A 27711-nucleotide genomic window follows, 5' to 3' on the forward strand; every position below is an offset into this window, starting at 1 on the left:
CTAATGGACTTGATCAGCTTTTGATGCTCTGCATCGGAGACGTTTCAGTATTTCTTTGTTTTCATTGGTGATGCTGAACAGATTGACAATGGATAACATATGAATTTGGTGGTCTGTCTTTAAAGTCAAAGACCACAGAAGAAGAGTGAACCACACTCTTCGCAGAAAGGCCTGACGAGGCCGAGCAAAGGCTTCCAGAAATATCATCTCAAACCTCATGAGAGGTTTCCGATCATCTATTCAGCACATATCATGAAAAGAAACACTGCTGCGTTGTTTATTGGTCTCAGAAAGCGACTCGTACGTCACACCGCTCTGCTTTTCACAAATCCCATTCTCTGTTAGTGTGGCTGAAAGACCTTGACTCTCCCGTGCCCGTGTGGGTCTCTGTGCGCACAAACAATGGAGTGTGTGCTGGCTATGCAAATAATCATTAGACAATTGTACCAGGAAGTTGTAGCAAGAAGAAAAACTCCCCTGCCAGTTCCTCTAAGTTCCTCATTCTGGTGTGACAGTCCATGCCGGCAGTCCATGACCCACTTCTTAAGTCAACTCCTGCCAAAGAGTGTGCATTTGTGTGTGCGTTTGTGTTTGTATGTGTGTGTGCATGTGTCAGCTTCTCTAATGAGACACAGAGAACATAAAGAATTTCTACAATTTGGATTAACAGTTTCTGGTCAGAGGGATTCACAGCGGCCGAGGTGAGTACAAAACCCACACACTAAAAGCAAATAACCCACAAATAAGACCTGCTGGTTTTAGCTGCAGCTGTTTCCTTCTCATCAGACCCCCGTTCACTGACAAAAAAGAAGATTTTTGTTCTTTCTGCATGTTGTTTAGTTGTAGTGTTGAAACACAAGTGGAACTTCAATCACTGGGTTAGATTGATTTAGATCTCACTGATAGTGGAAACCATCACTAAGCATTTATTTGAAGTAATATTTGGATATATATCTGAAAATACGGAATTTTCTGTCCTTTGCTTACATTTGAATTGTTTTGACGGAATGTTCAAAAATACGGAAGAAAAAGAAATTAAGCTAATGTTTACCTGTTTCTATAGAAATGGTTAAAGTAGCTGACTCCAAAATCAAACTTCTTATGGTAATATTATATAATGCATGAAGAATCACAAAATTTCAATTTTGATTTTGAAAAAATTATTAACTACAACGAATCAAATTAATTTCCATCGGTAAAGTTTTTCTCAACATATGTATGTATGTTATATATATATATATATATATATATATATATATATATATATATATATATATATATATATATATATATATATATATATATATATATATATATATATATATATTTATTTATTTATTTATTTTGTTTTTTTTACTTTTCCCTTTTGGTAGTTCAAGCCAGGCTTGTCTCAGATTAAACATTACAGAATGATTTTTTCTATTATTTTTCATTACTTGTAAAACAAACAGCAAAACAAACAGCAAAACAAAATGCTGGGTCACAAGAAGAAGAGATTGTGGAACATGATATCCTCAACTGTAATAAACACACTCTTAAAAGGGAAAGATTAAAGAGGAGTGTGTTCCAGAATGGTGAAGAAATGAAGCCGAAATACATATTAACTAATGAAAGTGATGATCTGGTCAAGACCATTTAAAATGTAAGGACAGAAAGAGGGAGATGACTTTGGCTCACACTCCAGAACAGAAGGGGGTGGTAACGTCCCCAATACGTCTAAAGTAGAAGAAAAAGTAAAGCACAACATGTTTGTGTTGTCAATGGAAGCAAATATGGATCCAAAATCAAATTAAAATGCATTCGCTGAAATGTTTTTTTCAATCGAAGGTTATGGCTGCATTATTTGACTCCGACATAAAATGAACAGTCTTGAGGATGAAAACTAAAAGGCAGTTTGAACGACTGATGATTAATTTTGTTTATGAGTGAAATAATGAAGCCATTGCCTTCAAATGAAAATGCATTTTTACTAATGCGATTTAGGAGATTGGCCATCAGCGCAGGCTTCTGGAAATCATCTGGAAGCGTGAAATCAAGTTTCACAGAACAGAGCTCCCACTGCGAGTGACTGGAAGCAGGAACATCCAGGGTCATCTGGTCAGCTGACCTCAGGGCTCTGGAAGGCTGATGGACCTTAACAAGGTCAGATAAATATTCTGGAGTCAGTCTGTTCAGAGACTTCAAAACAAATCAAGGAATGTTAAAATCAAAATAGGAATGTTGATGAGAAAAGCATCTATACAGTAAAGAAAAATCTAAAAGAAATTCAGCCATTTGGCCACAAGTCAAGAGGGGAGGAGCAGAGGATCTTCCTACACTCAGAAAAAGACAGGAGACTAAAACCAAAGGCCTCAACAGGAATAAATAATCTAAAATCTAATGGTGTCAAACAACCACATATAGCCCACAGCTCTGGTTCTCAGTGAAAAATTTACAGCTTCAAATGAATCCCACGACATTTCAATAAAAATAGCTCTATATGGTCATAGATGATCGCCTCAGACAAATTCAAAGTGGTTACCAAAAGAGTCACACTTCACATTGTAAACACTAAAGCTGACCACATTTCCTTTAAAGGGTAACTCTCAATTTGGAAAACTCATCCAAGATTTTAAAAAAAAACTTACCTAATCAACAGGACAGAAAATGGTGCGACGGTTTCTCATTACAGTATGTTTTGGAGGAGCAGGATTCTTTCTAACCTCAAGTTTAGCAACCAGTCCTCATCTCTGGGTCTCCCATGGAGAACAGATCTTCAGTGTGCATGAGTTAAAAACAAAAAAAAAAAGTTTTGAGTTGTTTCACATTCTTTTTTTTTTTAAGTTTCTAGATGGTAGAGTATTTAAACTGCTGAATGTGTTTCGTCAGTGTTTGCCTTCCAGCATTTCTGCTAAAGAGGAAGTTTCTGAGTTGGTCATCGTGTGGAATACAGAGCGTTTGTGCGCTCCCAGTCCCATCAGACCCTCGGTTTCCGGCTGTTTGCTGACTGTCAAGTTAAAAATACAACTGTGGCGCTGAACCAACAAGCCTGTGGAGTCTGTACAGACCGGAAGAAACCACAACACAAAAAAACGCTTTCACGCTGTGGTTCAATTAACAATGATCTTGCTGCATACATGACTAGATTATTTAATAAAAAAAAAAAAAAAAAAAAGATTTTTTGCATTGGGTTAAGTGTTTCTCTTTTTCCATTTGCCTTGTTTTAAAATGATCCATCTGTCTATCTTTTACACAGTTTTATGAATAAAGGCAGTGCTGGAGTGAGGGATAGGCTGGATACGCCCTGAACAAGCCATCGGTTCATCACAGGTCAGAAACAGGCAGACAGCCACACACTCGCAAACCGGATGCAGAACATGCAAACTTCACACAGAAAGGCTCCCCAGCTCAGACGTGACCGTCGACACTCTCACTATGAAAAGACCGTGCGAAACCATCAAACCACTGTAAGGCCTGAAATGATTCAAATGGAAACATTCGGGTGGAATATTTAAAAGCAGTTTACTTTTTGACATTTTATGAGTCGTTCTTATTACGAGAAAATTGAAATAACAATAGAAATGTAAGATTTTTGATGATTTGTGTGTGTGTGTGTGTGTGTGTGTGTGTGTGTGTGTGTGTGTGTGTGTGTGTATGTGTGTGTGTCATACTGCTTTTCTTATGTATATTTCAAGAATTCAGCAGAACCTTAATGGATCTTTAATTTCACCTCCATTTCATTTCACTGGAGGGGCGGAGCTCAGTTCAGACTTTTATCTCAGAACTTTAAACGCAGAATTTTATTTTTTAAAGGCAGAATTCTGAGGATAAAACTCACAACTTTTGACTATGTTTGAATGACTTAACCCACAAACTGTACCCTGCTGCGTATGTGACCAGTGAGTCACCATCCAAGAGGGAAATACGGTCTTTCCATCGTGAACAGTTTATATCCAAGAGGAACCGTTACAATGAATACTGCACCAAACACAAATGTCTGTACTATGTGTTCTGTTTGATTTGTACAGTTCATACAGCACTTTATTACCCTCTGTTGATCTGTGCTTTATTTTTTTCTTGACTTCGGGTTTGTTCCACATGCACTGAATGGTAAATATGTGAGTTTTTCTTGCCCCACTCTTCTCTTTTCTCCCTCCCCCTGCAGGCAGGATGGGCTGTATTAAGTCCTCGCTGAGTGGCGGTCTGGAGAGGAAGCCCAGCCAGCAGACTGTACGTACCGAGCAAACGCATTATGTCAGAGACCCCACCTCCCAAACAAAACACAACATAGTAAGTAGTCAGACGTCCGAGCAAAGTCTGATATTCAGGATTTCTGCTGTACTCTGTTAGAGGATTATAACTGCTGAACATGTTGGTGCTTTTCGTCAAAACCCAAAATGAAGCGAGAAAAAAAAAAAAAAGAGAAGTGAAGATGAAACTGTTGGACATGACTGAAGATGTGGAAACATTTGTGATGATCGTGTTTTGATCTTACTGATTTAGAAAAAATGGAAAACGATGTTAGTTTCCAATGAGAATCTTCCATCCCTGAGTTGTTTTCCTCTTAATGTAGGTTTTTGTTGGCTAATGAATGAAACTAACCGTCAATGTCTTGACATAGCAACTGGAGTACGGAATGGAAGAGATGAAACTGAAAAACAAATGCAATTTTACAATTTTTTTAATATTTTCTTGTTGCAGAATAACTCCCTGTTGCCTGGTCAGGAATTTCAAAAGATGGAGGGTATTTCACTTTATGCTTATTTCGCTTTTCTTTTATGTGGAAATACATTATTAGGACCAAACTGAAAATGCCAACCTTATTGCGGGATATTTGAGTCGTATCTTTTATTTCAGGAACTTTTTAAAGTCATATGAAGTAAACAATTATAAACCATTCATACTGTACATGATCTAATCTGTTGCGAAATTTTCTAAAATACCACATTTTTTACAATTCCTAGCTGTAAAAATATATAATTTTGCTGATTTCTTACTAGAATTTAACAAAACATTGCTTGTGAAAGTAATAAATAAGAAAACCCAATTACATTTGATTTTATCATGAAAACATTTCAAACTAAAAACAAATTACGCAAGCAGCATCTTTCTCAATAACAACCACTGCCGGAAGTGTTCTGTAACGGTCATCCATTTCCCATCATCAGCCTGGACAGATTAGACTGGAAGCAATGTGGAGGTTAACAAACTTGTTAACTGCATTCTTGTTGTTATTGAATTTATTTTGACTCAAACTTTATTTTGTGATGTTTGTGATTTTGGAGTTTGGTTAATTGTAACGTCAGTGGTGTTTTATACGGTCCATATATCTAATCTTAATCTCAGGAATTAATTTTTTTTTTTTTTTTTGTTCAAGATATTGTGATGCCAGATACACATTTAATTGCTTTTCTTCTGTATTTGTTTATTGTGCTGTGCAACCTTTAACTCACTATGATCTCTCCCTCAGAGGAAAACAGAATTGGTAAAATAGTAATCGGCCTGTACCCGTACGAAGCCATGCACGGAGACGACTTAGGATTCAAGAAGGGGGAAAAGATGAAGATCTTAGAGGAGTAAGTGTTGGGTACTTTCTGGCAGACTCTTCCAACTGATTTATCGCTCATGCATTACATCATGTGGGGAAATAAAGTGACGAAATCTGGGTTGAGCTTGAAAATGCTGCTGTGTGCAAATTTCTGATTATGAGGAAATGGAGAAAAGTGTCGTAACTTGCAGTTATGAGTATGTCTTTTCAACATCTGAAAGAATAATTACACTTAAGGATGTGAGAAAGAGATTTGAAAGTGGATGAGAAAAGTGTTTGTTCTGCCCTGAGTCCAAACCACCACAGACTGATTTCTGACGCTTTCAACATCCAGAGGAACGCCATTTAACTCGCAAAAACAAAAGACGCACCCACACACAAGTCTTGTTGAGTTATGTTGTATTTTTTTTAGTGCTGTCAATTTTAATCGCGATTAATCCATTGAGGTCTGCCAATTGGGTCAAAGAAAAGAACTAGAGGATAATGGTGTTTTTTCCTGACATTGGGACTGATTTATGAGGATTAGATTCTTCATTGCAATTAATCTCAACTTTAAAAAAGTTAATTGTTGACAGTTCTCCATGAATTAATCACGATTAATTGCGATCAATGCGATTAAATTGCGATCAATGCGATTAAAACTGACAGCAGTAATTTTTTTTTATTGTTGAAGTTGGTTCCGGTGCTGAACATCTCTCTCGGATTGTTGCAGACATGGCGAGTGGTGGAAAGCAAAGTCCTTCACCACCAACAAGGAAGGCTTCATCCCGTCCAACTACGTCGCTCAAGCCGACACCATGGAAACAGAAGAGTGTGTAACCGCCCTGCTCTCTCTCATCTTATTTTCCTCGCCACTTTCCTAACCATCATCCTTTCGTTTTGCACTTTGCAGTCAGTGTGTTTCCTCCTCATTGCAGATGGTTTTTCAAGGACATCACGAGGAAGGGCGCGGAGAGGCAGCTGCTGGCCCCAGCAAACAAACCAGGCGCTTATCTTATCAGGGAAAGTGAAACACAAAAAGGTATGGAAATCAGAGCATCAGAGCACCACGGCGCGGACACACACTCACAGTCCCTCTCCATGGAGATCGGCCGTCACTCCAGCTTCCTTCACCCTGTCCCACAGGGAGCTACTCGCTGTCCGTCAGAGATGTGGATCCTCAGGGGACGGATTCGGTCAAACATTATAAGATTCGGTCGCTGGACAATGGTGGCTTCTACATCTCCCCAAAAATTTCATTTGCAGACATTGGCAGCATGATCAAACACTACCACAGTGAGTATGACCTCCAAAGTACTCAAATCCAACACAGCTGGACGGGTGGAGCAGGCAAAAATCCACCAAGAAGTCCCGAGCCACTGAAAACACGACCCCCATGGCGGGAATATTTCTTTCAGACAAAGCGGACGGCCTGTGTCGGCGGCTGGATCGTCCGTGCGCCAAACCGAAGGCTCAGAAGCCGTGGGACAAAGACGCCTGGGAGATCTCCAAAGATTCCATCAAGATGGTGAAGAAGCTGGGAGCGGGGCAGTTTGGAGAAGTCTGGATGGGTGAGTCGCAACAAAAACGTCGCTAATCAATAACTCTGGAGAAGGAAGAGGGCGCAACATTTATCATTGACAGAGGGAGTGTTTGTCTGGTTGCATCAAAGAGGAAAAAATCTCGGCCACAGAGGGTTTTCCCCACTTTTCTGTAAATAATGACCTCATTGGTATGACAACTGGATTTAGTTATTGATTATATCCTGTTTTATATCAGATGTTACACAGATTTCTAAAGTGAAAGACAGAGAAGAAGATACTTTGAGCTTTGTGAGGGGGGATTGGGAGACGGACGAACCTGTATGTTTTCTAAGCAGAACTGGAAAGTCAATGTGATGCAGAGGCTTGTACACATTTAAAGATCCCACCTTCAAATAATGTGGCAGTTTGACGCAGGTGGAGGATTTCTACTTCCTTGCTCTCCTCCATTGTCACTGGGTCGATGTGGAAGCGAACAGTTGAGGGGAAGTAGCATTTCCCTATAATCAAAACAAGCCTGATTTCCTTCTGTTGTTATGGTGCCATGCTTTTGTGTTGTTTTGTTTTTTTTCAGCTACTTTCTCAGAAAATATTTGAAACTGTATCAATGCCTTGCTCTTGGCTCGGAGAATCTGTTATCATCTAAAGAGGAAATGCTGAACCTCAGAGGATGCTTTGCATTGGAGGCTGAGGAGGAGTGGTCATAAGTACAGGAGGCGTTACAGAAAACCGCACATGAGGACAAGCGGCTTTGAAAATAATCGAGATTCATAGTTTTGCAAAGGATACTTGAACTTTAAAGAAATAATTGCAAATGAAATGAATTGAATAAAAGCATATAGCACATGTCTAAATAAAACCCCGTATTTCAATTAGGGACACATTACAACTCTGAAACCTCTTTTGTAGATGTTATCTGTGGTGTGTGGGGGAGTGTAGTGTTGCATGTGCATTGTTTATTTAGTAATAATACCAATAGAAAACTATCTTATTAGCTTTATGAAACTGAATATTGTTTCTAATGTATGACTGATAATGAAGATATTTGTTTGCCTGCTTTAGCTGCCAGTAACTGAAGGATGGGAAGGAAGTCAGTCAAACACAGACCACCGCTGAGTCAGATTAGAAATGTACAAAGCTTCTTCTCTGATCGTCTTTCACCTTCTGTTTCTGCCCATTCAGCGTACTACAACAACACGACCAAAGTGGCGGTGAAGACGCTGAAGCCGGGCACCATGACGGTCGAGGCCTTCATGGAGGAGGCCAACGTCATGAAGACGCTCCAGCACGACCGGCTGGTTCGGCTCTACGCCGTCGTCACCAAGACCGAGCCCATCTACATCATCACGGAATACATGGCGAACGGTGACCGAGCTCTGCCGAGAACGCTTTCCTGAAGGGACTGTTTCCATGATGTGTGGATTTAAAACCTGAATACGAGCTAGGGGGGAAGGTCTACAGACAAGGCCACTGAGCCAATTAAATATTAACAAAACTGCTGGAAAACACACTGAGACAATTAAGTCCCTGTTTGTAATGATCAACAGGAATCCTGACAAGAACTTACATACTTATTGTCACCACAGGATGAAAAAAAAACTCAAAATAAAACAAGAAAAGCAGCACAACACACATGAAACACAAAACCGGAAAATCCCATGACCCCTGGATGAAGATAGATGACAATGTGCAGCTACACAAACTTACAGGATATGTTTGTGTCTGTTGTTTTCAGGGAGTCTTCTAGACTTTTTAAAGAGCGACGCAGGATGGAAGCTGCAGCTACCAAAGCTCATTGATTTCTCAGCCCAGGTGAGTCTCACGGTGCTTTAATGTGACTTTGCTGTTGACTCATATCATTACTATAAAGAACACAGTAACAACACTGTCCCTGTTCTAAGCTATAAAATATGGACACTTTTTTAACCCCAACAAAAACACTGGGGAATTGAAATCTTAGTCATTGAAATACTTGAAATATTATCCGATAACAAGGTGAAACTTCCCATGATTTTTCAATAACTTAAGTGGATTTTTAAAGTCAGAACATATGTTCTATATATTCTCTGCAAACGTTTATATGCTCCCGTTTCCATATTTTACACTTCTGTGTTCTTGTGTCCAATCCTAAAATGTGTTTTTTTTTGCTTAAAAAGTATTTTGAAAAAGAGTTTTTGAGGCCTTAAACATGTGATTAACATGATCAGACAGTAGCTCATACTGGTGCTATCTGCAGTGCATATCATGGTATCAGATCTCCAATGAAATGACATCGTTCACGCTATTATAAGAAGTGTGAATCAAATGTGTGTTTCATTTCCTCATTCAAACTAATTTCAGCAATCCTGCACAAACTAAAGCTGCTTACCTTAACTCATGGTTGTTCACTTCAAGTTCACAGGAATAAAACTCAATAATCCAACTTTTTTTGGCAGTTTTTTAAAGAGCGGTATGGTGTAATTGTGTACTGTATGAACACGGGAATGGAACTGTTTTCTATCAAGGTCATCCTTTTTGATCAGTGTTTTCTTTCTGTGTGTTACAGATAGCAGAGGGCATGGCGTACATAGAGAATAAGAAATACATTCATCGGGACCTGAGGGCAGCCAATGTCCTGGTGTCCGAGAGCCTGCTCTGTAAAATAGCCGATTTCGGTTTGGCTCGAGTCATCGAGGATGACGAGTACTCTGCCAGGGAAGGTGAGCGATGCGTACGACCATGAAAACATGAGTGTGCCTCCAGTTTTGTCTCATGAAAGCTATTTTTTTTCCTCACAGCTATGATCTGAGATTTGTGACACACCATGATTTAAAAAAAAAAAAAAAAAAAAATCCCCCATTTTCTTGTGGAAAAAAAATGTCTGCTTTGCATGAGAAGTCAGACCTTTTGATTTAATTTTCAGGCAATGTCTGATGGCCTTCAAGTCATCATAATTTCAGTTCCATTCATTCTTTATCTGGTAACTATTGTGCCGAGATAAGTAGAAGAGAATGTATTGAATCCATCTTCTATAAACCCACGTTATCTGACTGAGCGTCATTTTCTGCTTCAGCTCCCACCGAATGGAAAGTAGAATAAACCCTGAGCAGATCACAGGCTCATAACACACAGGGACAAACACACACACTGAGCAACATGAGATATGCGGTGTTTAGCAAGAGCCCTGAGAACTTACTACTTAATCATGAAGTAATACATCGTATTAGAAAATAAAATTGAGCTGTTTCGAGTTAAAGTTCACATTACTGTAGATGATAGGCACAGAACTATTTCTGAAGGGACGAGGTGAAACTGGTCTGATCACCCAACTGTGACCAGGAAACTCCGCAAGAGCAATAACAGGAAGCAGAAAAATAAGCATAAAAACACACATAGAGGTCAAGCCTGCCCAAACAGGCACTGAAGTTCTTTTAGAACCGCTTTTGAGTTTTCATGTCTGCGTTTGTCTCCGCAGGAGCAAAGTTCCCCATTAAATGGACCGCTCCAGAGGCCATTAACTACGGCATCTTCACCATCAAGTCAGACATGTGGTCCTTTGGGGTTTTGCTGTATGAGATCCTCACTTATGGAAAAATCCCTTATCCAGGTAAACTGGGTCACCATCAACTATATCAGACTGTCCAGCATCAGCTGTCCTTCTGATCTACCCCCTGCTGTTCGCTCTGCTTACTCAAAGTGAAAATCTCCAGAGCCTTTTGCCTCTGAAATATCATGAGCCAGTCATTACTCGTTGCAGTGAAGTTTGCTGCCCTCTACTGCTGATATTTTTTTTTTCTGGTGAAAACTGTACCTTCCCCTCATCTAAAGACATTTTAATAGCGAATTCTGTCTCACTCCAGTGGATTTGAACTGGTCTGAACCTGTGTGTGTCTGCAGGCATGACTAAAGGAGAGGTGATGTCCTCGGTGCAGCGCGGCTACAGGATGCCTCAGCCGGACAACTGTCCCTCAGAGCTGTATGATATCATGATGTCCTGCTGGAAGGACAAGCCTGAAGACAGGCCCACCTTCGACTACCTGCAGAGCGTCCTCAACGATTTCTACACGGCCACAGAGGCACAGTACCAGCAGCCGTAGCAAGAAAACTCTGATGAATGAAGACATTTCAGATCGAATTTGACCCTATAGTGGAAATGAAATGTTGATATTATTTGTGTATGATACATTCTACAGCATACTGTATTTTTTTCATTTATCTGCTGGTGGATTCATACAATTTGCTTGATATTAAGCTTGACTACTTCAAATAATGTCAGAGTGTAAATACGACATGTTGTCTGGATCATTCTTGGTCTCAAGCATATCTTGACAATCAAAAAAGGAAGTATTTTGTAGAATTATGCTAAAAACTGATGACAATTGTGTACAAAGAAGAAAAGAGTCTACAGAGTAATTTACTTTTTTTTTTTTTTTTTTTTTTTACCTCTGCTTCATTTCATTTCATTTGTTAGAGTGACTGAGCAACTATCAGACACTATAGAAAGAGCTGGTCAGAGGAGGAGTGGACATAGCATTTTTTGGCATTTCTGTGACATTTATATACTTTTTATGTGATATAATTTCCAGTAAAGTGATGTGTTGGTGGTGTCAAATGTGTACGCGAACAACCGGTGGTTCTGTTTCTACAGTATATCCATTCATCATGGTTAGGCCGATCATCTGCTGTACAAGGCTGCCACAACAAAATATGAGTGAAGGTGAATTTAGCAGCTGGATAAACATTTAACAGAGACTGAACTTGCACTGTTGTCATGCAATGTAATCCAACCCATTTCTATGAAGTTGAGGCGTTTGTAGTTTGGCAATGCAAACTTCATCTTCTTCATCGAGCACTCTGTTGAGATCATGGTGACAGGGTTAGTCCCGCCGTCACTTTTAGTTGCTTGAAATATTAATAAAACTGCAACTTAAGTCTTTAAATGTCCTGGAAGCAACTGGTGGAACCAGACATCCAATTTTCATTTACACACTGTCTTTTCTGTTTCTTTTTATCTCCCCCGCCCCCTCCTCTTTTTTTTTTTTTTTTTTTTTTTTTTTGTAGGTAACCTATTTTGCATTTAAAAAACCAAAAGCTCATTAGTTTCTATGTAAAAAAAAGTCTCCAGGGTGCCTCTATAGAGAATTTCTTTGATGTGTGAATGTGAATGTGATATGAGGTGTAAAGCATTTTGGGCTTTGCCCAAAAAACAAAGTACTAGTGTAGTCCATATAGCATTTACAATTTAACCAACATAGCCTCAGTACTGTGTTGAAAAGGGTTTGAAAAGCAGTAAATCCTCATCCAAGTTGTTCCTTTTCTATTTTGCTATGTGAAAAATGAAATAAGGCCATATATGGTTACCATTTTTTGGTAACCAAACTATTATTTTTTGGGGGAAATTGTATTTTTATTTGGAGAGGCACAATTTTTCACACGCAGTATGTACAGCCAATGTCATACAAGAACATGAACAGAATAATAAATGAAATGTATTGTCTCATGCTTTTCCACCTCTTGAGTGGTCCCTAAAGCACTGTACATTGTCAATCTCATTCACACACCAATGAAGGCAACTGTTGTGGAATGGTTTTAAGTCCATCCAGGAGCAGTCTGGAGTTCAAGAACACGTGACAGATAGGGAATAAAACCTGCAGCCTTCTGATTAAGAAGTGGCACTCTCTGCCAGCCGAGCTACAGCTGTCCCACATAGTAAACATGGCGGTTAAAAGTGCAGCAAATCTTTACATTTTGCCCCTGTAGAATTTTATTAAATATCAAATTAAATTGGTTATGAACATGACAAAGAAGAATAGAACAAGGGATTGTTATTTAGTTAACTGGTATCTTATGCCCACAAGATTAACAAAAAAGCAACAAAAAAAAAAAAAAAAAAAAAAAAACAACTTAGGGACATTAGGGGCTTCGTACAAATGAAATCAAATCTAACCATTTTTAGATTCTAAATTTCACCAGTTCGGTTGTATTTAACTGAGCTCAGACTTTTTTCAGTTTGTTTGCATTTGCTTTATGATAATCTTTTTTTTTTTTCGGGGGGTTTTCAGAGCCTAAAATCAATTACAAAAACATGAATACCCTCACATAGACATAATCAGAATTTATGGAGTTTTTTTTTTTCTTTCTTTAAAATCCTAATTTGTAGTCTTTTATATCGGCCTGTGACTGTTTCCTGCTATGATCACGTGATCGTCCAAGATGGCCGCGCCCTGCAGTGGGGGGAGCAGCTGCTGACGGAGGAGTGTCGAGGTGGTCGGGGAGGATTTCACATGACAGTTACTGCTGCAGGTTGGAACTGACATCTCCAGAGACAGCTCAGCGCCTCCTCGTATCTCCTCAGACCTTCCGACATGAGCAAAAACGACTTAATCCTGTAAGTACGCCAGTTGTTATGCGTGCGACACAATGCGACACAACGCTGTTGGCTGCTCGCTGTTTTAATCGCCTGTCATTCTTATGAAACGCAATGAATGAGTCCGTTTAAAGCTGTTTAAAATCTCTTCACAATATCAAATAAATAGCACCAACACTGTTTAAATGCTTTGCATTTACACTTCATCCGATTCCGTAACGAATCATTACTGAAACCTTACAGATTGTCCAACTTGTTCTCATGTTTAGGGCCATCTATCATCAGGTACCTCTATTGACTGTGTTATAATTAAATAATGTCTATTACAAGACATATTCACTTGTTTATTATTTTTTCTTTTTTTAGTTTTGATGTTTATTTCTGTGACTATATGATGAAACTGCTCAGAAATGTCAAAGTGACCCAGGCTGTAAATAAATCGTTAAAGTTTAATTTCCTGGAAAACATTTTTTTTCCATATTTCGCCAGTTTCAGGTTTCCTTCTTCTCAAGAAGATTTCAAATCAAAGATTGCTTTAAGTTTCCTTCCTTTCTGTTGTGAAGGATGTACATATTGCAAAATGGACGCGTTTTCAGAAAGAAAAAAAAAACAGCTACTCTTAAAATTACACTCCAAACTGCTCTGAGATTTAGGGATATTGCTTAACATCTGAAATATTTGCGGGACAAACTTGGGACTTGATTTTCTGTTTAAGGATCTTGAGACGGATTATGAAGACATGGAGTAAAAAATATGGCATTATTGCAGCTTGCAATATAGATTTGCTCAGTTTTTACTGCTGGTGCAACAGGGATTTAAACCTGCTTCTGACACACTCAAGGTCAATTAAGCATGAATTGTTTTAGTTTTACCCTCATAGTAATGACATGAATTCTGCTCTGGACAGGGAGACAAATTAAACATTCCATTCATCCAGGACTCAGTTGTTCCTTCTCAGATTTTCGAAAATATCCATTGTGAATATTTAGTGGAAACAAGAAACATTTCAGTCTTTCATTTACTCCCAAGAAGATTGCTGGTTTGTCAGCAGTATGCTATCTGATAGGAATTTCTCTGTATATTTGCAATATGGAAATTATTTCTTGTGATTATGACTAATAATCAGGAAAAGATAAACATACATATTACAGTAAGTCATGTTGTGTAGTAGTCACTGTTGTTTCATTTTGAGGTGTGTCTCTCAATTTCCAAGTCTCTCGCTCAGTTCTGGACGTGCATATCTAGTGGTATTCCATCCATCTTTTACAATCTTTGTTCATGTCATTGTTAGATTGGGTATCCCATCAAAAGCAGAGTAAATCCTCAACATTTAGAAAAAATATACAACCCAACTCTACTGAATATTTAACAAAAGCCTTACTCATGTTTGTTCAATTGTCCAAAATATGACTCAATAATAGTGCGTAAAAGTTTTCAAAACCAACATGCTCTCATTTCTTGTTCAAAGCCCCATTTCAACTTTCTTTCCATCTTTTGAAGTTAACACAGAAAATACCAAAGTAGATTTTCTGTTCCAGATTGTGGTGCCTATTCAAAGCAGCCTCTCATTCAACCGTTTTCAGCACTGCTGGGAGGTGATAAGAGGACAGAGGAGTGTTATCTCGCTTCATCACTCTGGTCTGGACGGCTCCCCTGCTGGGTGCCTGACATGATTGCAGGGAAAAGGGAGGAGTGCATATTTTATTTAAGATAACAACAGCATTCTATTGCATTGTGTAATGTTGAGAACATCAACAGCTAAACTGCATCCTCATTCCTGACATCTGACTTTAAAGGAGCAGAAGTTGCACAAGCTGGTGAATTTAAGAGTTGACAAGTTACATCAGTGACGGTTGAACGCGAGAACTTAATGTTCCTGTTTCAAAATAAAAGTTTTACAAGGGAGTGAATGGTGTTTTATATGAAGTCCAGCCAATTTTTTATTTATTTTATGCAAGTTGTTTTCTCTTAATCTGGTACATTTAATCAGTACATTTACTTTTATCAAAGTCCTTTTGGCACAAGCGTCTGCATTTCAGCTGAAATAAAAAACATCAGCACCAAACACTGAGACATAGTTCAGCAGAAAATCACGTTCGACCTTTCAGCAGTGTATGGTTATACTCTGATGCAGAGCCGCTTCATGCTGACATTAACACCAAGTATTTTTCCACCAGCCCCAAAGACTTTCCTCAGTTAAAGAACGACACATTCCTGCGAGCAGCGCGAGGAGAAGAAACCCAACACGTGCCCGTCTGGTGTATGCGACAGGCTGGACGATACCTACCAGGTACCAACTTCTGGATGTTCCTTCTGTTTCATCCTGATTGATTGTTTTGTTTTTGTCATATATATTTACAACATAACTTCTTCTGACAAGACGTGTGAGGTTTGCTTCACTCTGGGTCTTGATCCTCTCGCTGCTCTTTAACCTGTTGAATCTCGTGCCCCAGAGTTCCGTGAGTCGAGAGCGGGGAAGGACTTCTTCGAAACATGTCGGTCACCTGAGGCCTGCTGCGAGCTCACCCTGCAGGTAGACGGCACAAACCTCTGATTTCAGTGTGTTCACCTCAATGGTTGCGAGCTGATAGAATAACGAATACACTGACCTCCAGAACAACATCAGTCAGCAAAAAAAAAAAAAAAAAACTGAATTCATCTTCTCTCCTTTTGCTTGACCTCTTTCACAGCCTCTGAGACGTTTCCCCTTCGACGCAGCCATCATCTTCTCTGACATCCTGGTCGTCCCACAGGTAGGCCGTCACTGTTACATTAACATACCGCTTGACATGTTTTTATGCAGCCCTCCTAGCTGAAGTGCCATCAATGCAAATTGAACTCACGATAATGTGTATTTTTAATGCTTGAATCAACCAGGTACTGGTCGGTCGCTGTTGCATGTTTCTGGTCAGCATGCTGTTTGAAATTTGGTGCCGCCGACATAGACATGAAAATAGGGCTTTTATATATGAATCACAAGTATAACTAGCAAATTGTCCATGTACAGCAAGTAAAATGCTTGTTACATTCTACTGGAAGCCTCTGTGGTTTGTTCTCCTCACCATGAACACAAATCTTTTCTTTTTGCGACTTTCTGTCTTCTTTCTATTCATTTTTATTTCATCTTATTTCACCTTTAAAGCACTTTGCTCCACCAGAGAGAGCTTAACTTTGACTTAATTTCATGCAAAAGGATCATAATTTGTCATTCAAGTCTCTGTCTGTCCTGCAGGCCATGGGAATGGACGTCCAGATGGTGCCGGGTAAAGGTCCCACCTTCCCGGAGCCCCTGAAGGAGCCGGAGGACCTGCAGCGGCTGCGGGTCAAAGTGGACGTAGACAAGGAGCTGGGCTACGTCTTCAGAGCCATCACGCTGACCAGACACAAAATAGAGGGCAAAGTGCCTCTCATAGGATTCACTGGAGCTCCGGTTAGACCCGACGCGCGCACACACACACACACACACACGCACATTTTCAGAATGAATTGAGGTTCCATGTTGTCTGTTCTCCCGCCTCCACAGTGGACGCTCATGTCCTACATGATCGAAGGCGGCGGCTCCAACACGCACTCGAAGGCGAAGCGCTGGCTGTACCGCCACCCTGAGGCCAGCCACATCCTGCTGCGGATGCTGACGGACGTCATCGTGGAGTATCTGCTGGGACAAGTGGCTGCTGGGGCCCAGGTCAGATCTCACCGCAGAACGTAGCAACAGGATTTACGCCGAGATGCACGTTTCAGATTTGTCTCTTAAGTTTCAAATTATGATTCAAAAAACTGGAAAGAAAAACACACACTGTGTCGTTCAGGCTCTGCAGGTGTTTGAGTCCCACGCCGGCATTTTGGGACCAGCAGAGTTTAAAGATTTCTCGCTGCCTTACCTGCGAGACATCGCTCGCCGAGTCAAGGATAAACTGAAGGAGGCGGGGCAGGACGTTCCCATGGTGAGCGGAAGAAATTCTCCCACATCTGTCTTTAGAATAACATTTAATTGAGAGGACCATCTGCAGAAGGTGCTCGCATCTACTTATTTCAGTTTTGACCAGCGTTATTACCATTTCCCAATCCCACCTCCAGGGGGCAGCATTTCACAAAAAATGCTCCACGATGAGGTTGTTTGACTTTCCTGTTTGTGTTTCAGATCGTGTTTGCAAAAGATGCTCACTACGGCCTGGAGGACCTGTCTCAGTCTCACTACGAAGTGGTAGGGCTGGACTGGACGATCGACCCTCGCTCTGCACGGTACACACACACACACGCACACTCACACACAGTTTTGAGTGCTTACTCAAGTGCTTTTGGTGCATTTCTGCTCACCAAGCTCTGTGTATATATTAAAAAAAAAAAAAAAAAAAACATGCCACATCAGCCACAATCGACTGTTAAATTTCAACCCGTGCTGGCTCACCCTTTTCTAGTTTCCTAAAAAAAAAAATCTAAAGAGAGAATCTTCCTGTCTGCTGCTGCGGCCACTTGTGGCGGCGATGCTGCAGCAGGTTAACCACCGCTGACCTCCGTCTCACCCGGCGACTCGGGCGTTAAGCCAACCAACATGCCCGCTTCCTGCTCTGCTCATCAAATACTTAACTCGCTGGTTGAAGGATTAACTGGTGCGTCCTGTGATGTGTGTGTTTTGTGTGTATTCAGGGAGCGCACAGGAGGGAAGGTCAGCCTGCAGGGAAACATGGACCCTTGTGCTCTGTACGCTCCAAAGGTAACATCCACTCCCACTCTCGCCTTGCTCATAGGCACATACTTCTGTTGTTTTCTTTACCTTCCTGAGCCTGTTGACTCACTCCGGCAGAGTGAAGGTCACTCTAAACATTTACTAAAAAAAGAAAAAACCCTCCTCAGAAAGTTTTGTAAGAGAAGATCATTCTTGGACAAAGAGACACCAAATTGTAAGCAGCCTCGGCATGAGGCAGAGATGTGTTGCAGCTGTGCTGCTGGTCCTCAGACACAGTGCAGAGCAGAAAGCTCCACATGCACTGCAGCCACCGTGACACACCAGACCTTAATCTGAACATCACGCCGTGCCGTTCAGGGAACGCACATCCACTAACTGAGAGGTAGAATCCTGCAGAGCAGCTTGTCGCTCTCTCCGATATACTTTTTCAGTCCGTATGTTACACACGGCGGCGTTAAACCCTTGTTGTGCAAGTCACCCGTTTCGGGCAGAACACACAGATGCACACAGACGCGCATCTCTTTTCAAAGTTCAGCGTTTGTCGAAGGTATTCTTGGCTCTTTCTCCACCGTTTGAACTCTCCATCTGGTTCGCAGTGAGCTTGGCTGTGGTCCAATGCACCTTCAACTTTTCTGATAATAATAGCAGCTGTGGTCACAGAAACATCAAGCTGTTGCTGCTTTTACCTCGAGTGTGCTCGGCTCTTATTTTCTCCCTCCTCTTTTCCTTCTCTTGGTTCACACAAAGCTGCAAGCGCTTTCTCACCGAAGGAAGCAAACCGGCCGTTAATGAAACGGAGACAGTGTTTTATGCCGTGTGAGAATATCCCCCCCGTTCAAGTCCATTTGGGGTCCTCTCTGTCTGGAGTTTGCATGTTCTTCCCTCAGCTTTAGTCCCACATCCACTTTTCTCCATCAGGAGCGCATTTCCGACATCGTGAAGAAGATGCTGGAGGGCTTCGGCACGAGGGGATACATCGCCAACCTGGGCCACGGCCTGTACCCCGACATGGAGCCGGAGAACGTGGGCGCCTTCGTGGAAGCGGTGCACCAACACTCGAAGCTGATGATCAAGCAGATGTGAACAGAGCAGGCCTTTTGATCACGAGGGGAAAATGAATGTATGACGCTACATTATTGTAATAAAAAACACTGGAAAGTCGGAGTGTTTATGCTTTGAAAGCAAATAGGCAGGAAAAAAAAAAAAAGAATTTCTTGTGATTTTCTGAAGAGGACCCTGATAAATCTGACATCATTGCAGTATTATAACATGAAAAATAGAAAAATCTTCAAGCAATGAACAGAAGTTTAGTGTTTTCTTGTCTGCTGCAGCTTTTCAGGATAAACAACATGCCGATTTTTCCGAGACAAGATTTTCTCTTCATCTATAATGTGTTTATCTGCGCGGCAGTGGATTATGCGTATGGATGAAGAGGGATGACATTGTTTTTGCGAGTCCGTGCACATTAGTTTTAAGTAGTATGGGATTGTATTTCTAATAATATCCCATGTATATGAAGCAGCTTTCGTGAGTATGTGAAGTAGTTTTTCTTTTCTTTTCTTTTTTTCCCTTTCCGATCAGAAGCCCCGACAGTGACAATCATTCATAATAGAGTAAAGCAAAACACAAAAGCCGCAAATCTCTAAAAAGATGTAAACATCTTCAGTCTGAGTGAAGCGCTTCGTCCGTACGAGAAGTTTCTGCCTCAAAGGCTGTCAAAGTTAAAAAAAAAAAACATTCAAACTGCTGTAAAAACAAAACTAACAAAGAAAAAAAAAACAAAACTGGTGGTTTGGCAAAAAGGGTTTCATCAAGGGACGCAGCTCCAGTTATAAAATCAATTTTTTAGTGGAAAAATGTCAGCACGCAGCAGTTGATCATTCCACCGTCTAACATCTCAACTGTGAACAAATCCCCCGCTGGATCTCAGCATGAACAATTTCATTTTTATTCCCGCTGATAGAAAATCTTTTAACAAATGCGCATTTCAGAAAGAAGATGCTGCTTTGTCTGGGATTTTTTTTTTTCCCCCTTCCTACCTAAATAAGATATTTCATGACTCACAATAGCAGGAAAAGTGGAGCAAAAGGCAGATAACTGTGAAACATTAACGTCTTCATGTGTCAGTCTTCATCATTCTTTTAATCGAGTATATATTGCTTTCTATTTTTCATGGCATGAGGAGAGAAAGTCCAACATTATCTTAAATACAAACCAATGAATAAACTGAAAACTAAATTGAATTATTGCAGTACAGACACATTAATTTGATTGAGTCTGCCTCACTTTTCCTGATAAGTTAAACATGTGAGAATTGAAAAGTTTCACAGTGTCAATGTAAAGAAGCCAAAACTACTTAATAAGAAAATAAAGTTTGGCTTCAGAGTCCTGCAGACTGCCCCAGATAGCGGCGCAGAGACGAGACAGCTGTAACTGGGACAGAAGTGAAGCGCCGTCCTGCCTGAAGGTGTGCCGGCACTTTTATCAGTCAGCCTGATGTCCTCTGAGGGAAGCGTCGTAATGTGGGCCTGTAAAAATAAACACCTGAAACGGTCCAGGACTGAGCGGCCTCCTAACATTCAGCAGATGAATTAGAAAATGAAAAAAAACAAAACAAAACGTGAGATGCTGTCTTGATTTGTATGTATAAAGGGAGCCTCATGTTTCACTTCTTTAATCAGAAATATGTGAAATAAATTGCTTTATTGATTCGAAAACGTCAAGGTGTGAATTTCAGGTCGAAACTAGAAAACTTTAGACTCAAAGTTTGGACTGAGTGCCGTGTTTTACTGTTGTTTTTATTTTTCGGGAAGGTTTTTTTGACCTTTTCAGCAATTCGGCCCTGAAGTGTCACAGGTGAATGAAGCATGTTGTAATGTTTTCCTTTAATTCTCAGCTTGTTTTCAAACCATTTTTTGGAGCTTGAGCGTATCGACCACTTGACCTACGACGATTCCTGCTCAGGGAATGTATGAGATTCAAAAAAAACAAAAAAACAAAAAAGAAATCCCTTTAAGGCAAAGAAATTGAAGCAGGCAGTTTAAATCTGATCACAGTCTTTTCTCTTCATGGAAAATTTGTCAATTTAGTAAATGGGTCGACAAATACAAAGCTGCATTTTATTACAGCAGAATTCATGTAATCATTACAGGGGCTCAAAAAAAGAGATCAGTTAATCCAAAATTTGTGTTTTTCTCTGGGAGGCAGCTCAGAACGGCGGATAAGCAGATTCTGCTAAATCCGCTTGTTGTTGTTGTTGCCGCTGCTGCTGATGTCGCTGTTGTTGTACAGTTTTCGAGCAAACATCATGTGACCAGACGACTTGGTGACAACCTGAAACCCCGAGTGTTCGCGCTTTTCCACAACACCGAGGCAAAATCACCAAGAACATCGGCCATGTATTTGTTTTCAGTTTTCGAACCGCTGCAGAGCCAATTTGATGAAAAGACGGAAATTAATTTGAATTTATTTAAGTAAAATAAAGTTATCTGTTTCTATTAAAACCACAGATTTCTTCAGTGTAACAATCAATACAGGCATTGTGTTTTATCAAAATGAATATGAGCTTTAGGTTTAGTTCCTATTTTCACAAGTTAATGACTAAAAGAACAGTTTCGATGGCTTAAGAAGGTTTTTCTTTTTTAAAGAGACTGTTTTTCAACAGCCCTGCCGCCGTCGCTTGTACTCATCAGCGATGAAATTCACTGTGAAGATATTAATATAACCCAATTAGAATGATGGAGACACATGAAGAAGATCTCGTAACATCGGTGATGAAAGCTTTCTGTCTCACGCTGCCAAATGAAAGACTTTTGAGCGCTAACTGTGAACCTGAGGCTAAATCTATTAAAGTGTGTGTTGAGGGGGAAACATCACTCAGTGCAGCGGCGCGGCTGCACTACGGATGTTGCAGGTCTTTTGTTGATTACCTGCTGGAGACACTTGACTTTGAAAAAAAAAAAATAATAATAATAATAAAAAAAAGTGGAGGGAAGATAAATGAAATGTAGAAATCAAGCGGCTGAGTAATGAAGCCTGTCTGACAGTCAGGAGTGTTATTAATATATACAAAAACACACAAAGACTAAATGAGGGGAGGAGAGCGGTGGGCTTCATTCATCTTCCTCCTTTGTGCTGCTGCAGTGCGCGCACACACACACACACACACACACACACACACACACACACACACACACACACACACACACACACACACACACACAGGTCTTTGTTGTGGCCCCCATATTGTGTGTAAATAGTGAAGACAAATAAACAAAAATCGCTGCTGATTGTCGGCAGGTAAGACTGAAGAGGCTGTGTGTCAGTGGGCCATCTGGGAATAAAGTGACAGGCTGTGTGTGTGTGTGTGTGTTTGTGTGTGTGAGTGTGTGTGTGAAAGAGAGGGAGAGAGAGAATGGAGGTAACAATGAATCTGCGCTCTTTAGAAATGGAGATCAATTTCCACATGGCCGCCTTTAAAGGCTTTGGCAGGAGAATAATATGTAATTGTGCATGTTTTTGTGTTTGTGTGTATGTGTCAAACATTTCAATGGCTGTATTTGTGTCTTTGTGTGTGTGTGTGTGTGTGTGTGTGTGGGGGGGGCTTTTATGTGCGTAATTTTTTTATTTTTTTTTTGTACAGAGAATGAACAGGTGGATGTGTGTTTGCCTGTGTATGCGAGTGTGTGTGTGTGTGTGTGTGTGTGTGTGTGTGTGTGTGTGTGTGTGTGTGTGTGTGAGCCTTTGAAGGAGGTCCAGGCTCCATCTCTCAGCAAATCAGCAGGCCTGAAAATCCAATCTGCCTGGAGAGACAGCAGGCTGTACATCATCTGCCATGGATGGACACTATCAGCGCTTTATCAGTGATCACTACCCCCACCCCCACCCCCACGCAAACACACACACACACACACACACACACACACACCTCACACACACACACACACACACACACACTGCAGCGGCCACATGCATGAGTGAGCACACACAGCCCAGCGTGACAGAGACTGATAGGCATTATTACCATAGTGCTGGTGTGGAGGGAGACGGGAGGCAGAAAGTAAAACTTTAGTCTGAGAACCTTGAGACGCTTCACGCCGACACTTGACAGCTGAGACCCCCCAACCCCCCCCCCCCCCCCCCCCCCCCCCCCTCTGCTGACGACGCCGTCCTGAATTCACCACTCGGGGAAATCAGGAGCTCACTTGGAGCATCAGCTGATGACAAATGTAAGAAGAGAGTGCTTCCTGGAGGCCGTCACACTTCGGTTTATCCAGGGAGTCTTCGTCAGTGCATTAGAAGTATGAAACAACAAGTAAACACACCGAACATATCAAGCCAGCATATTATCGGAGTCGCCGATGCTTTAAGAACAAAAGCTCACTCCCGTGTTGTGAATGAAGAGGGTGATACATCACTGTGGCAGCGATGCCTTGGTAGCCGCTGTAACTGAATTAGTCATCATGCAGTTACAGTCGCTCCGGTTTCCTGACTGATTTCTGACAGGAAAACAGTTGCAGAGCTCATGTTTCTCTGCTCTGCTCGTCGAGGGACAATTAGCTTAAAGATGAGCCTTAGCCTATATATAAAACTACTGATCATATAAATCAGCACATTGATCTGACACAGGAGAATATCAGCTGGTTCGGTCGCCAGGGAGAGCGACGCGCCGGCCGAACACAGAGACCGAGCGGGTGGAGGCCGCTGTGTGTGTGTTTGTTGACGATGTGTGTGTTTTCACTCTTTCTGAGAGTGTGAATTGAAATCACACACTCAAGACAGAGAGAGACGGCTCACACTGAGGGGAACAATCGAGCGTACAGCAATCACTTCTCCATCTATCTGTCTGGATAATTAATATAAATCTGCTCATTTATCATCAGCCAATCAATCCACATTTATAGCACACGCACGCACGCACACACACGCACGCACGCACACACACGCACACTCTTCCTGACGGCCTGATTGTCTGCCTATATGGCTCTGCAGAAATCCATAATGAATGAGAGGGAAGCAGTGGCGGAGAGATAGAAGAAAAATATTCTGATTAGGAACAAATGAGTGAAAGATTGATGGAACTACAGCGGCCCGCATGCGCTTCATTTATCACTAACGCAGATTGGACGGGTTAAATGCAAAGATTGGCCCACCAGCTGGAAGGAACACAGCTTTCAACGCTTCTTTTTATAAACCGTGGGCCGCTGGATGGATTTTCGGCCGCCGTGATGATGCGATATCAGTAAAGGTGGCGGTCGACCTTATTGATACGTTTCATTACTGCTCCGCTCGTTTCAGAGCGCCTAACGTGATCAGACACGTTCAGCCACACATGCAGGAGCCCTGTCATGCGGGCTGTTCATCACCGAGAGCCGCCTGCGGTTCAAGGCCTTGCCCGAGGACACTTCAGCACACGGACAGGCAAAGAAAGGGATCAAGCATCGAACGCGGTAAACAAAACCCTCTCTACCACCTGACCCTCAGTGCTCAGAGCCTGGTTACCACCTGGAGGCACAAAGTCCAGGAACAAGGACCTGAGGTACTGGCAGGGGATTGAAACCAGGGAGTCTGAAAAGGAAATGAAAAACAAGCCCAAACATTTTGAGAAAGGAAAAATCAACCGACCGGGAACAAAGGTGGAGTTCAACAGACAAACTGATGAGAGGCCGCAGTGCAGACCGACATATATAGACTCTGAGAGTGAGGAGACAATGAGCCACAGCCAAAAACAATCAAGGGTAATCAGAGCAATCAGAGACACGGGAGATGAGGGGAGAGGCTGGACGCTCCGGCAAACCAGGAAACATGAGACCAGAGACGACTACAAACAAGAATCTGAACTTTCAGCAGAAACAAACCAACATGAGGGAGGAAACGAGACGAGCAACCGAGGTCTGAGCAGTTACAGCTTTTTCTTTAATGATGCCCCAGAGTTCAAGTTAGTGTGCAGCCGTAAGTAATCACCCTTAAACTAGACTCCCTCATGGAAAGATCTGAAAAAAAAAGACTGATCTTTCACTTGCGGTCATTTATATATTCATAGTTATATATCAATTCAGTCACATATATTCATTTTTTTTTTTTATATTTTCAAAAATACTTTGATCAAACCTCAACAAGTTGTGCAAACATATAGATCAGATATTGATTCTTTTGACTTCTGTTTGCTGCTGCTTTACAGAAAACTGTCGTCATTTTTGTTTCATTTTGTTTGATTTTTTTTTTCAGAAATCTAACATAACATGACTTACAGTGCCGCTTACATTTAAACTGAAGGAGCTTTTTCATCCAGTGATGGAGCGTCTGTTACTTGGTTTTTAATGCATATTATGGATCACATGATTGGTGTTTTTCTGTAAAAAAAAAAATACAGTTGATCCCTGTAGATCCTGTCATGTTGTCAACATGGTTTGCGTTTGTATCTGTAAGCCGAGAAGAGAAACTGCTGACTGCAGCACCGAGAAAATCCTGACTCAACTGGTGTATCATTTTTTTTTATTTAACCTTTATTTAACCAGGAAGGTCCCATTGTGATATATATATATATATATATATATATATATATATATATATATATATATATATATATATATATATATATATATAAACTCTTGTTCAAGGGAGTGCTGGGGGTTGCAAAGTTACAGTGGTTAAAAAAAAAGTGGAAAAAAAATTCAGTACCAGCAGAACAGGCTTTTATATTTAAACTTAATATAAATTTTAGAGTTATCCCAGTTATCCCACACATGGATGTTGATGCTTCTTCAAACAGTTTCAAAACAGTTGATTCTGATTCTTTGTTTTTTTGTTGTTTTTTTTTATTTACCTGTGTTTAGTTAAGACTCCGTCTTCACCACAAGTCCAGGTTTCCTATAAGCATCCTTCCAGCATGATGCTGCCCCCTCCGTGCTCCACAGTCTGGGTGGTCTGTTTGCCCCCGCTGTGCAGCATTTTGGTGCACTTTTAATTTAACAGCCTGTCTGATAGTCTGAAAGCTCAATTTTTGGTCTTGTCAGACGAAAGACCTTTCATCCAGTTCCCTCCGAGCTGCAGTCGAGATCTGAGCTCACTTCTACACAGGCGTTCTTTTCGGCAGTCTCCTCTAATGCTCCGGCCCCCGAAGGCAGAAGTTGTTGTGTGAAGAGTTGCTCACATCTGAAACACTGAAGCTTTGAAGAGCCTCGGTTTGTGAGGACTTTTAACAGAGGCAATATTCTTAGATCCAGTAATGAAAGCATTTGGAAAACAGGAAAAGGCGTCAAAACGCTGTTCAGAGCAGCAGAATGAAAGACCACAGAAGGGTCTTCTAAAGTACAAGTTGTCCCTGATTATCAATACGATTCGATACGGTGTCATGTACTCAACAGCAAAGTTTAATCTAATATCCGATCCGATCGTCTTCTGGTACTCTGATTTCCTCGCACAGTATGAAAACATGCGTGCGTTTGTGTTTCTGTCAGAATCCGAAGCTGAGTGAGTGAATGTGAGAGCGCCGGTGTCAGAACCGGCTGCAGGACTCAACGGTCTGCTTGAAAACCGAGCACGAAGCAGTTAACAGACGACAGGAAGCAGCTCTTCACAGTCCTCTCTGCACTTTTCTGCAGTTAAGGAAGAGTGGCTCAGACTTACCATCAAATCTTCTTTCACATGTGGTGCAGTTCTCAGAAAAGCTTTAACTTCGTGTTAACCTCAGCGGGAGGCCCGTCAGACACGCTTATTCCTCCTCTGTGTGCGAAACAGAAGAGTTACGGCTTCATCATCTCGGCCCCCGAAATGAGTCTTTATTTCCAAAAACATCACACATCTTTTTACAGCGTTTGAATTTTGTGAACTTCAGCAATGAATCACCTGATCTGCAACCCATAGTTCCGATTATTTATAGCTTTATTTGAAGGCCTGCAGGCCACATGGTTTTCATTTCCATTTCTCTAAATTAACTTTTTGTCAAACTGAAATCTGTAAAACACTTACTGCTGCACGATGGACGTTCAATCCTTAAAAAAAAAAAAACTGACAAAAAAAGAGGGAAATGATGTTAGCTGACCTGTGGCGTCACTCACCGCAGAGCAGCGGCGTCCTAATCTCCGGCAGCTGTCCTCATCGCCTCTTTCAAGCACTTGGCTTCGATGACTGTGCACACATTATTATCATTACACAGAGTAACAACGGGGCCCATCTGGGTGGAAAAGACAAGAGCGGGCAGCACAATGCAGGAGATCAGGAAGACTGTGTTCAACCAAACAGAGACAGGACAGCCAAGGATGCAAAAACTGATTCAGGAAAATAAAAAAAACAGAACAGAAATGATCATATATACTGCATGTTTGATTTATTTGACTCTGTTTCCCAGATTGGGAGTTGGAAAGTACCTTTTAATCAAAATCAACACGTGAGCTGTCACTTTAAGCAGTTTCTTTAAATCATAAAATAACCCGTGACATGGAGGAGGACCAAATGAAACCACGATCCAGGAAAATGCCGCTACATTTAATCAATTCCCCCTCCCTCACCAGTTTGTCTGTCTTTTATTTAGCATCTGCGCCCAGTAACATCAACTGAACTGGTTAACCCCTCACCAAACCCAGTGTTTATCCTTCTGTACCAACACTGTGTGAATAATGCAAAGCAAATG

General features: G+C 41.1%; 2 protein-coding genes across 6 annotated transcripts; both read left to right on the plus strand.

The window, feature by feature from the left end:
* Window positions 1-520: 520 nt before the first annotated feature.
* lyn (LYN proto-oncogene, Src family tyrosine kinase) lies at window positions 521-27305 on the plus strand. 4 transcript variants are annotated; one of them, XR_003933486.1, is made up of 15 exons: window positions 521-701; window positions 3236-3309; window positions 4145-4269; window positions 4681-4723; window positions 5450-5555; window positions 6240-6338; window positions 6445-6548; window positions 6653-6802; window positions 6925-7077; window positions 8230-8412; window positions 8783-8859; window positions 9593-9746; window positions 10502-10633; window positions 10924-12243; window positions 27293-27305. XR_003933486.1 is itself a non-coding variant. In XM_030115865.1 (14 exons), exons 3-14 carry the CDS (start codon window positions 4150-4152, stop codon window positions 11121-11123), a joined length of 1521 nt encoding a protein of 506 aa, XP_029971725.1. In that variant the 5' UTR covers window positions 521-701; window positions 3236-3446; window positions 4145-4149; the 3' UTR covers window positions 11124-12495. The 4 variants fall into 4 exon arrangements, 3 of the variants coding, with proteins under 3 accessions (XP_029971725.1, XP_029971724.1, XP_029971726.1); XM_030115865.1 differs by lacking the exon at window positions 27293-27305 and having other exon boundaries at window positions 3236-3446; window positions 10924-12495; XM_030115864.1 differs by lacking the exon at window positions 27293-27305 and having other exon boundaries at window positions 10924-12495.
* Window positions 13232-19868, plus strand: urod (uroporphyrinogen decarboxylase). Of its 2 annotated transcripts, none has more exons than XM_030115867.1 (10): window positions 13232-13414; window positions 15571-15683; window positions 15847-15926; window positions 16084-16146; window positions 16626-16823; window positions 16917-17078; window positions 17203-17337; window positions 17535-17635; window positions 18041-18107; window positions 18999-19868. In XM_030115867.1, the coding sequence occupies exons 1-10, from the start codon at window positions 13392-13394 to the stop codon at window positions 19161-19163; spliced, it is 1107 nt and encodes a 368-aa protein (XP_029971727.1). In that variant the 5' UTR covers window positions 13232-13391; the 3' UTR covers window positions 19164-19868. The 2 variants fall into 2 exon arrangements, with proteins under 2 accessions (XP_029971727.1, XP_029971728.1); XM_030115868.1 differs by having other exon boundaries at window positions 16917-17074; window positions 17199-17337.
* Window positions 27306-27711: the final 406 nt, after the last annotated feature.

This window comes from Salarias fasciatus, chromosome 18 (genome assembly GCF_902148845.1).
Source record: "Salarias fasciatus chromosome 18, fSalaFa1.1, whole genome shotgun sequence".
Lineage (NCBI taxonomy): Eukaryota > Metazoa > Chordata > Actinopteri > Blenniiformes > Blenniidae > Salarias > Salarias fasciatus.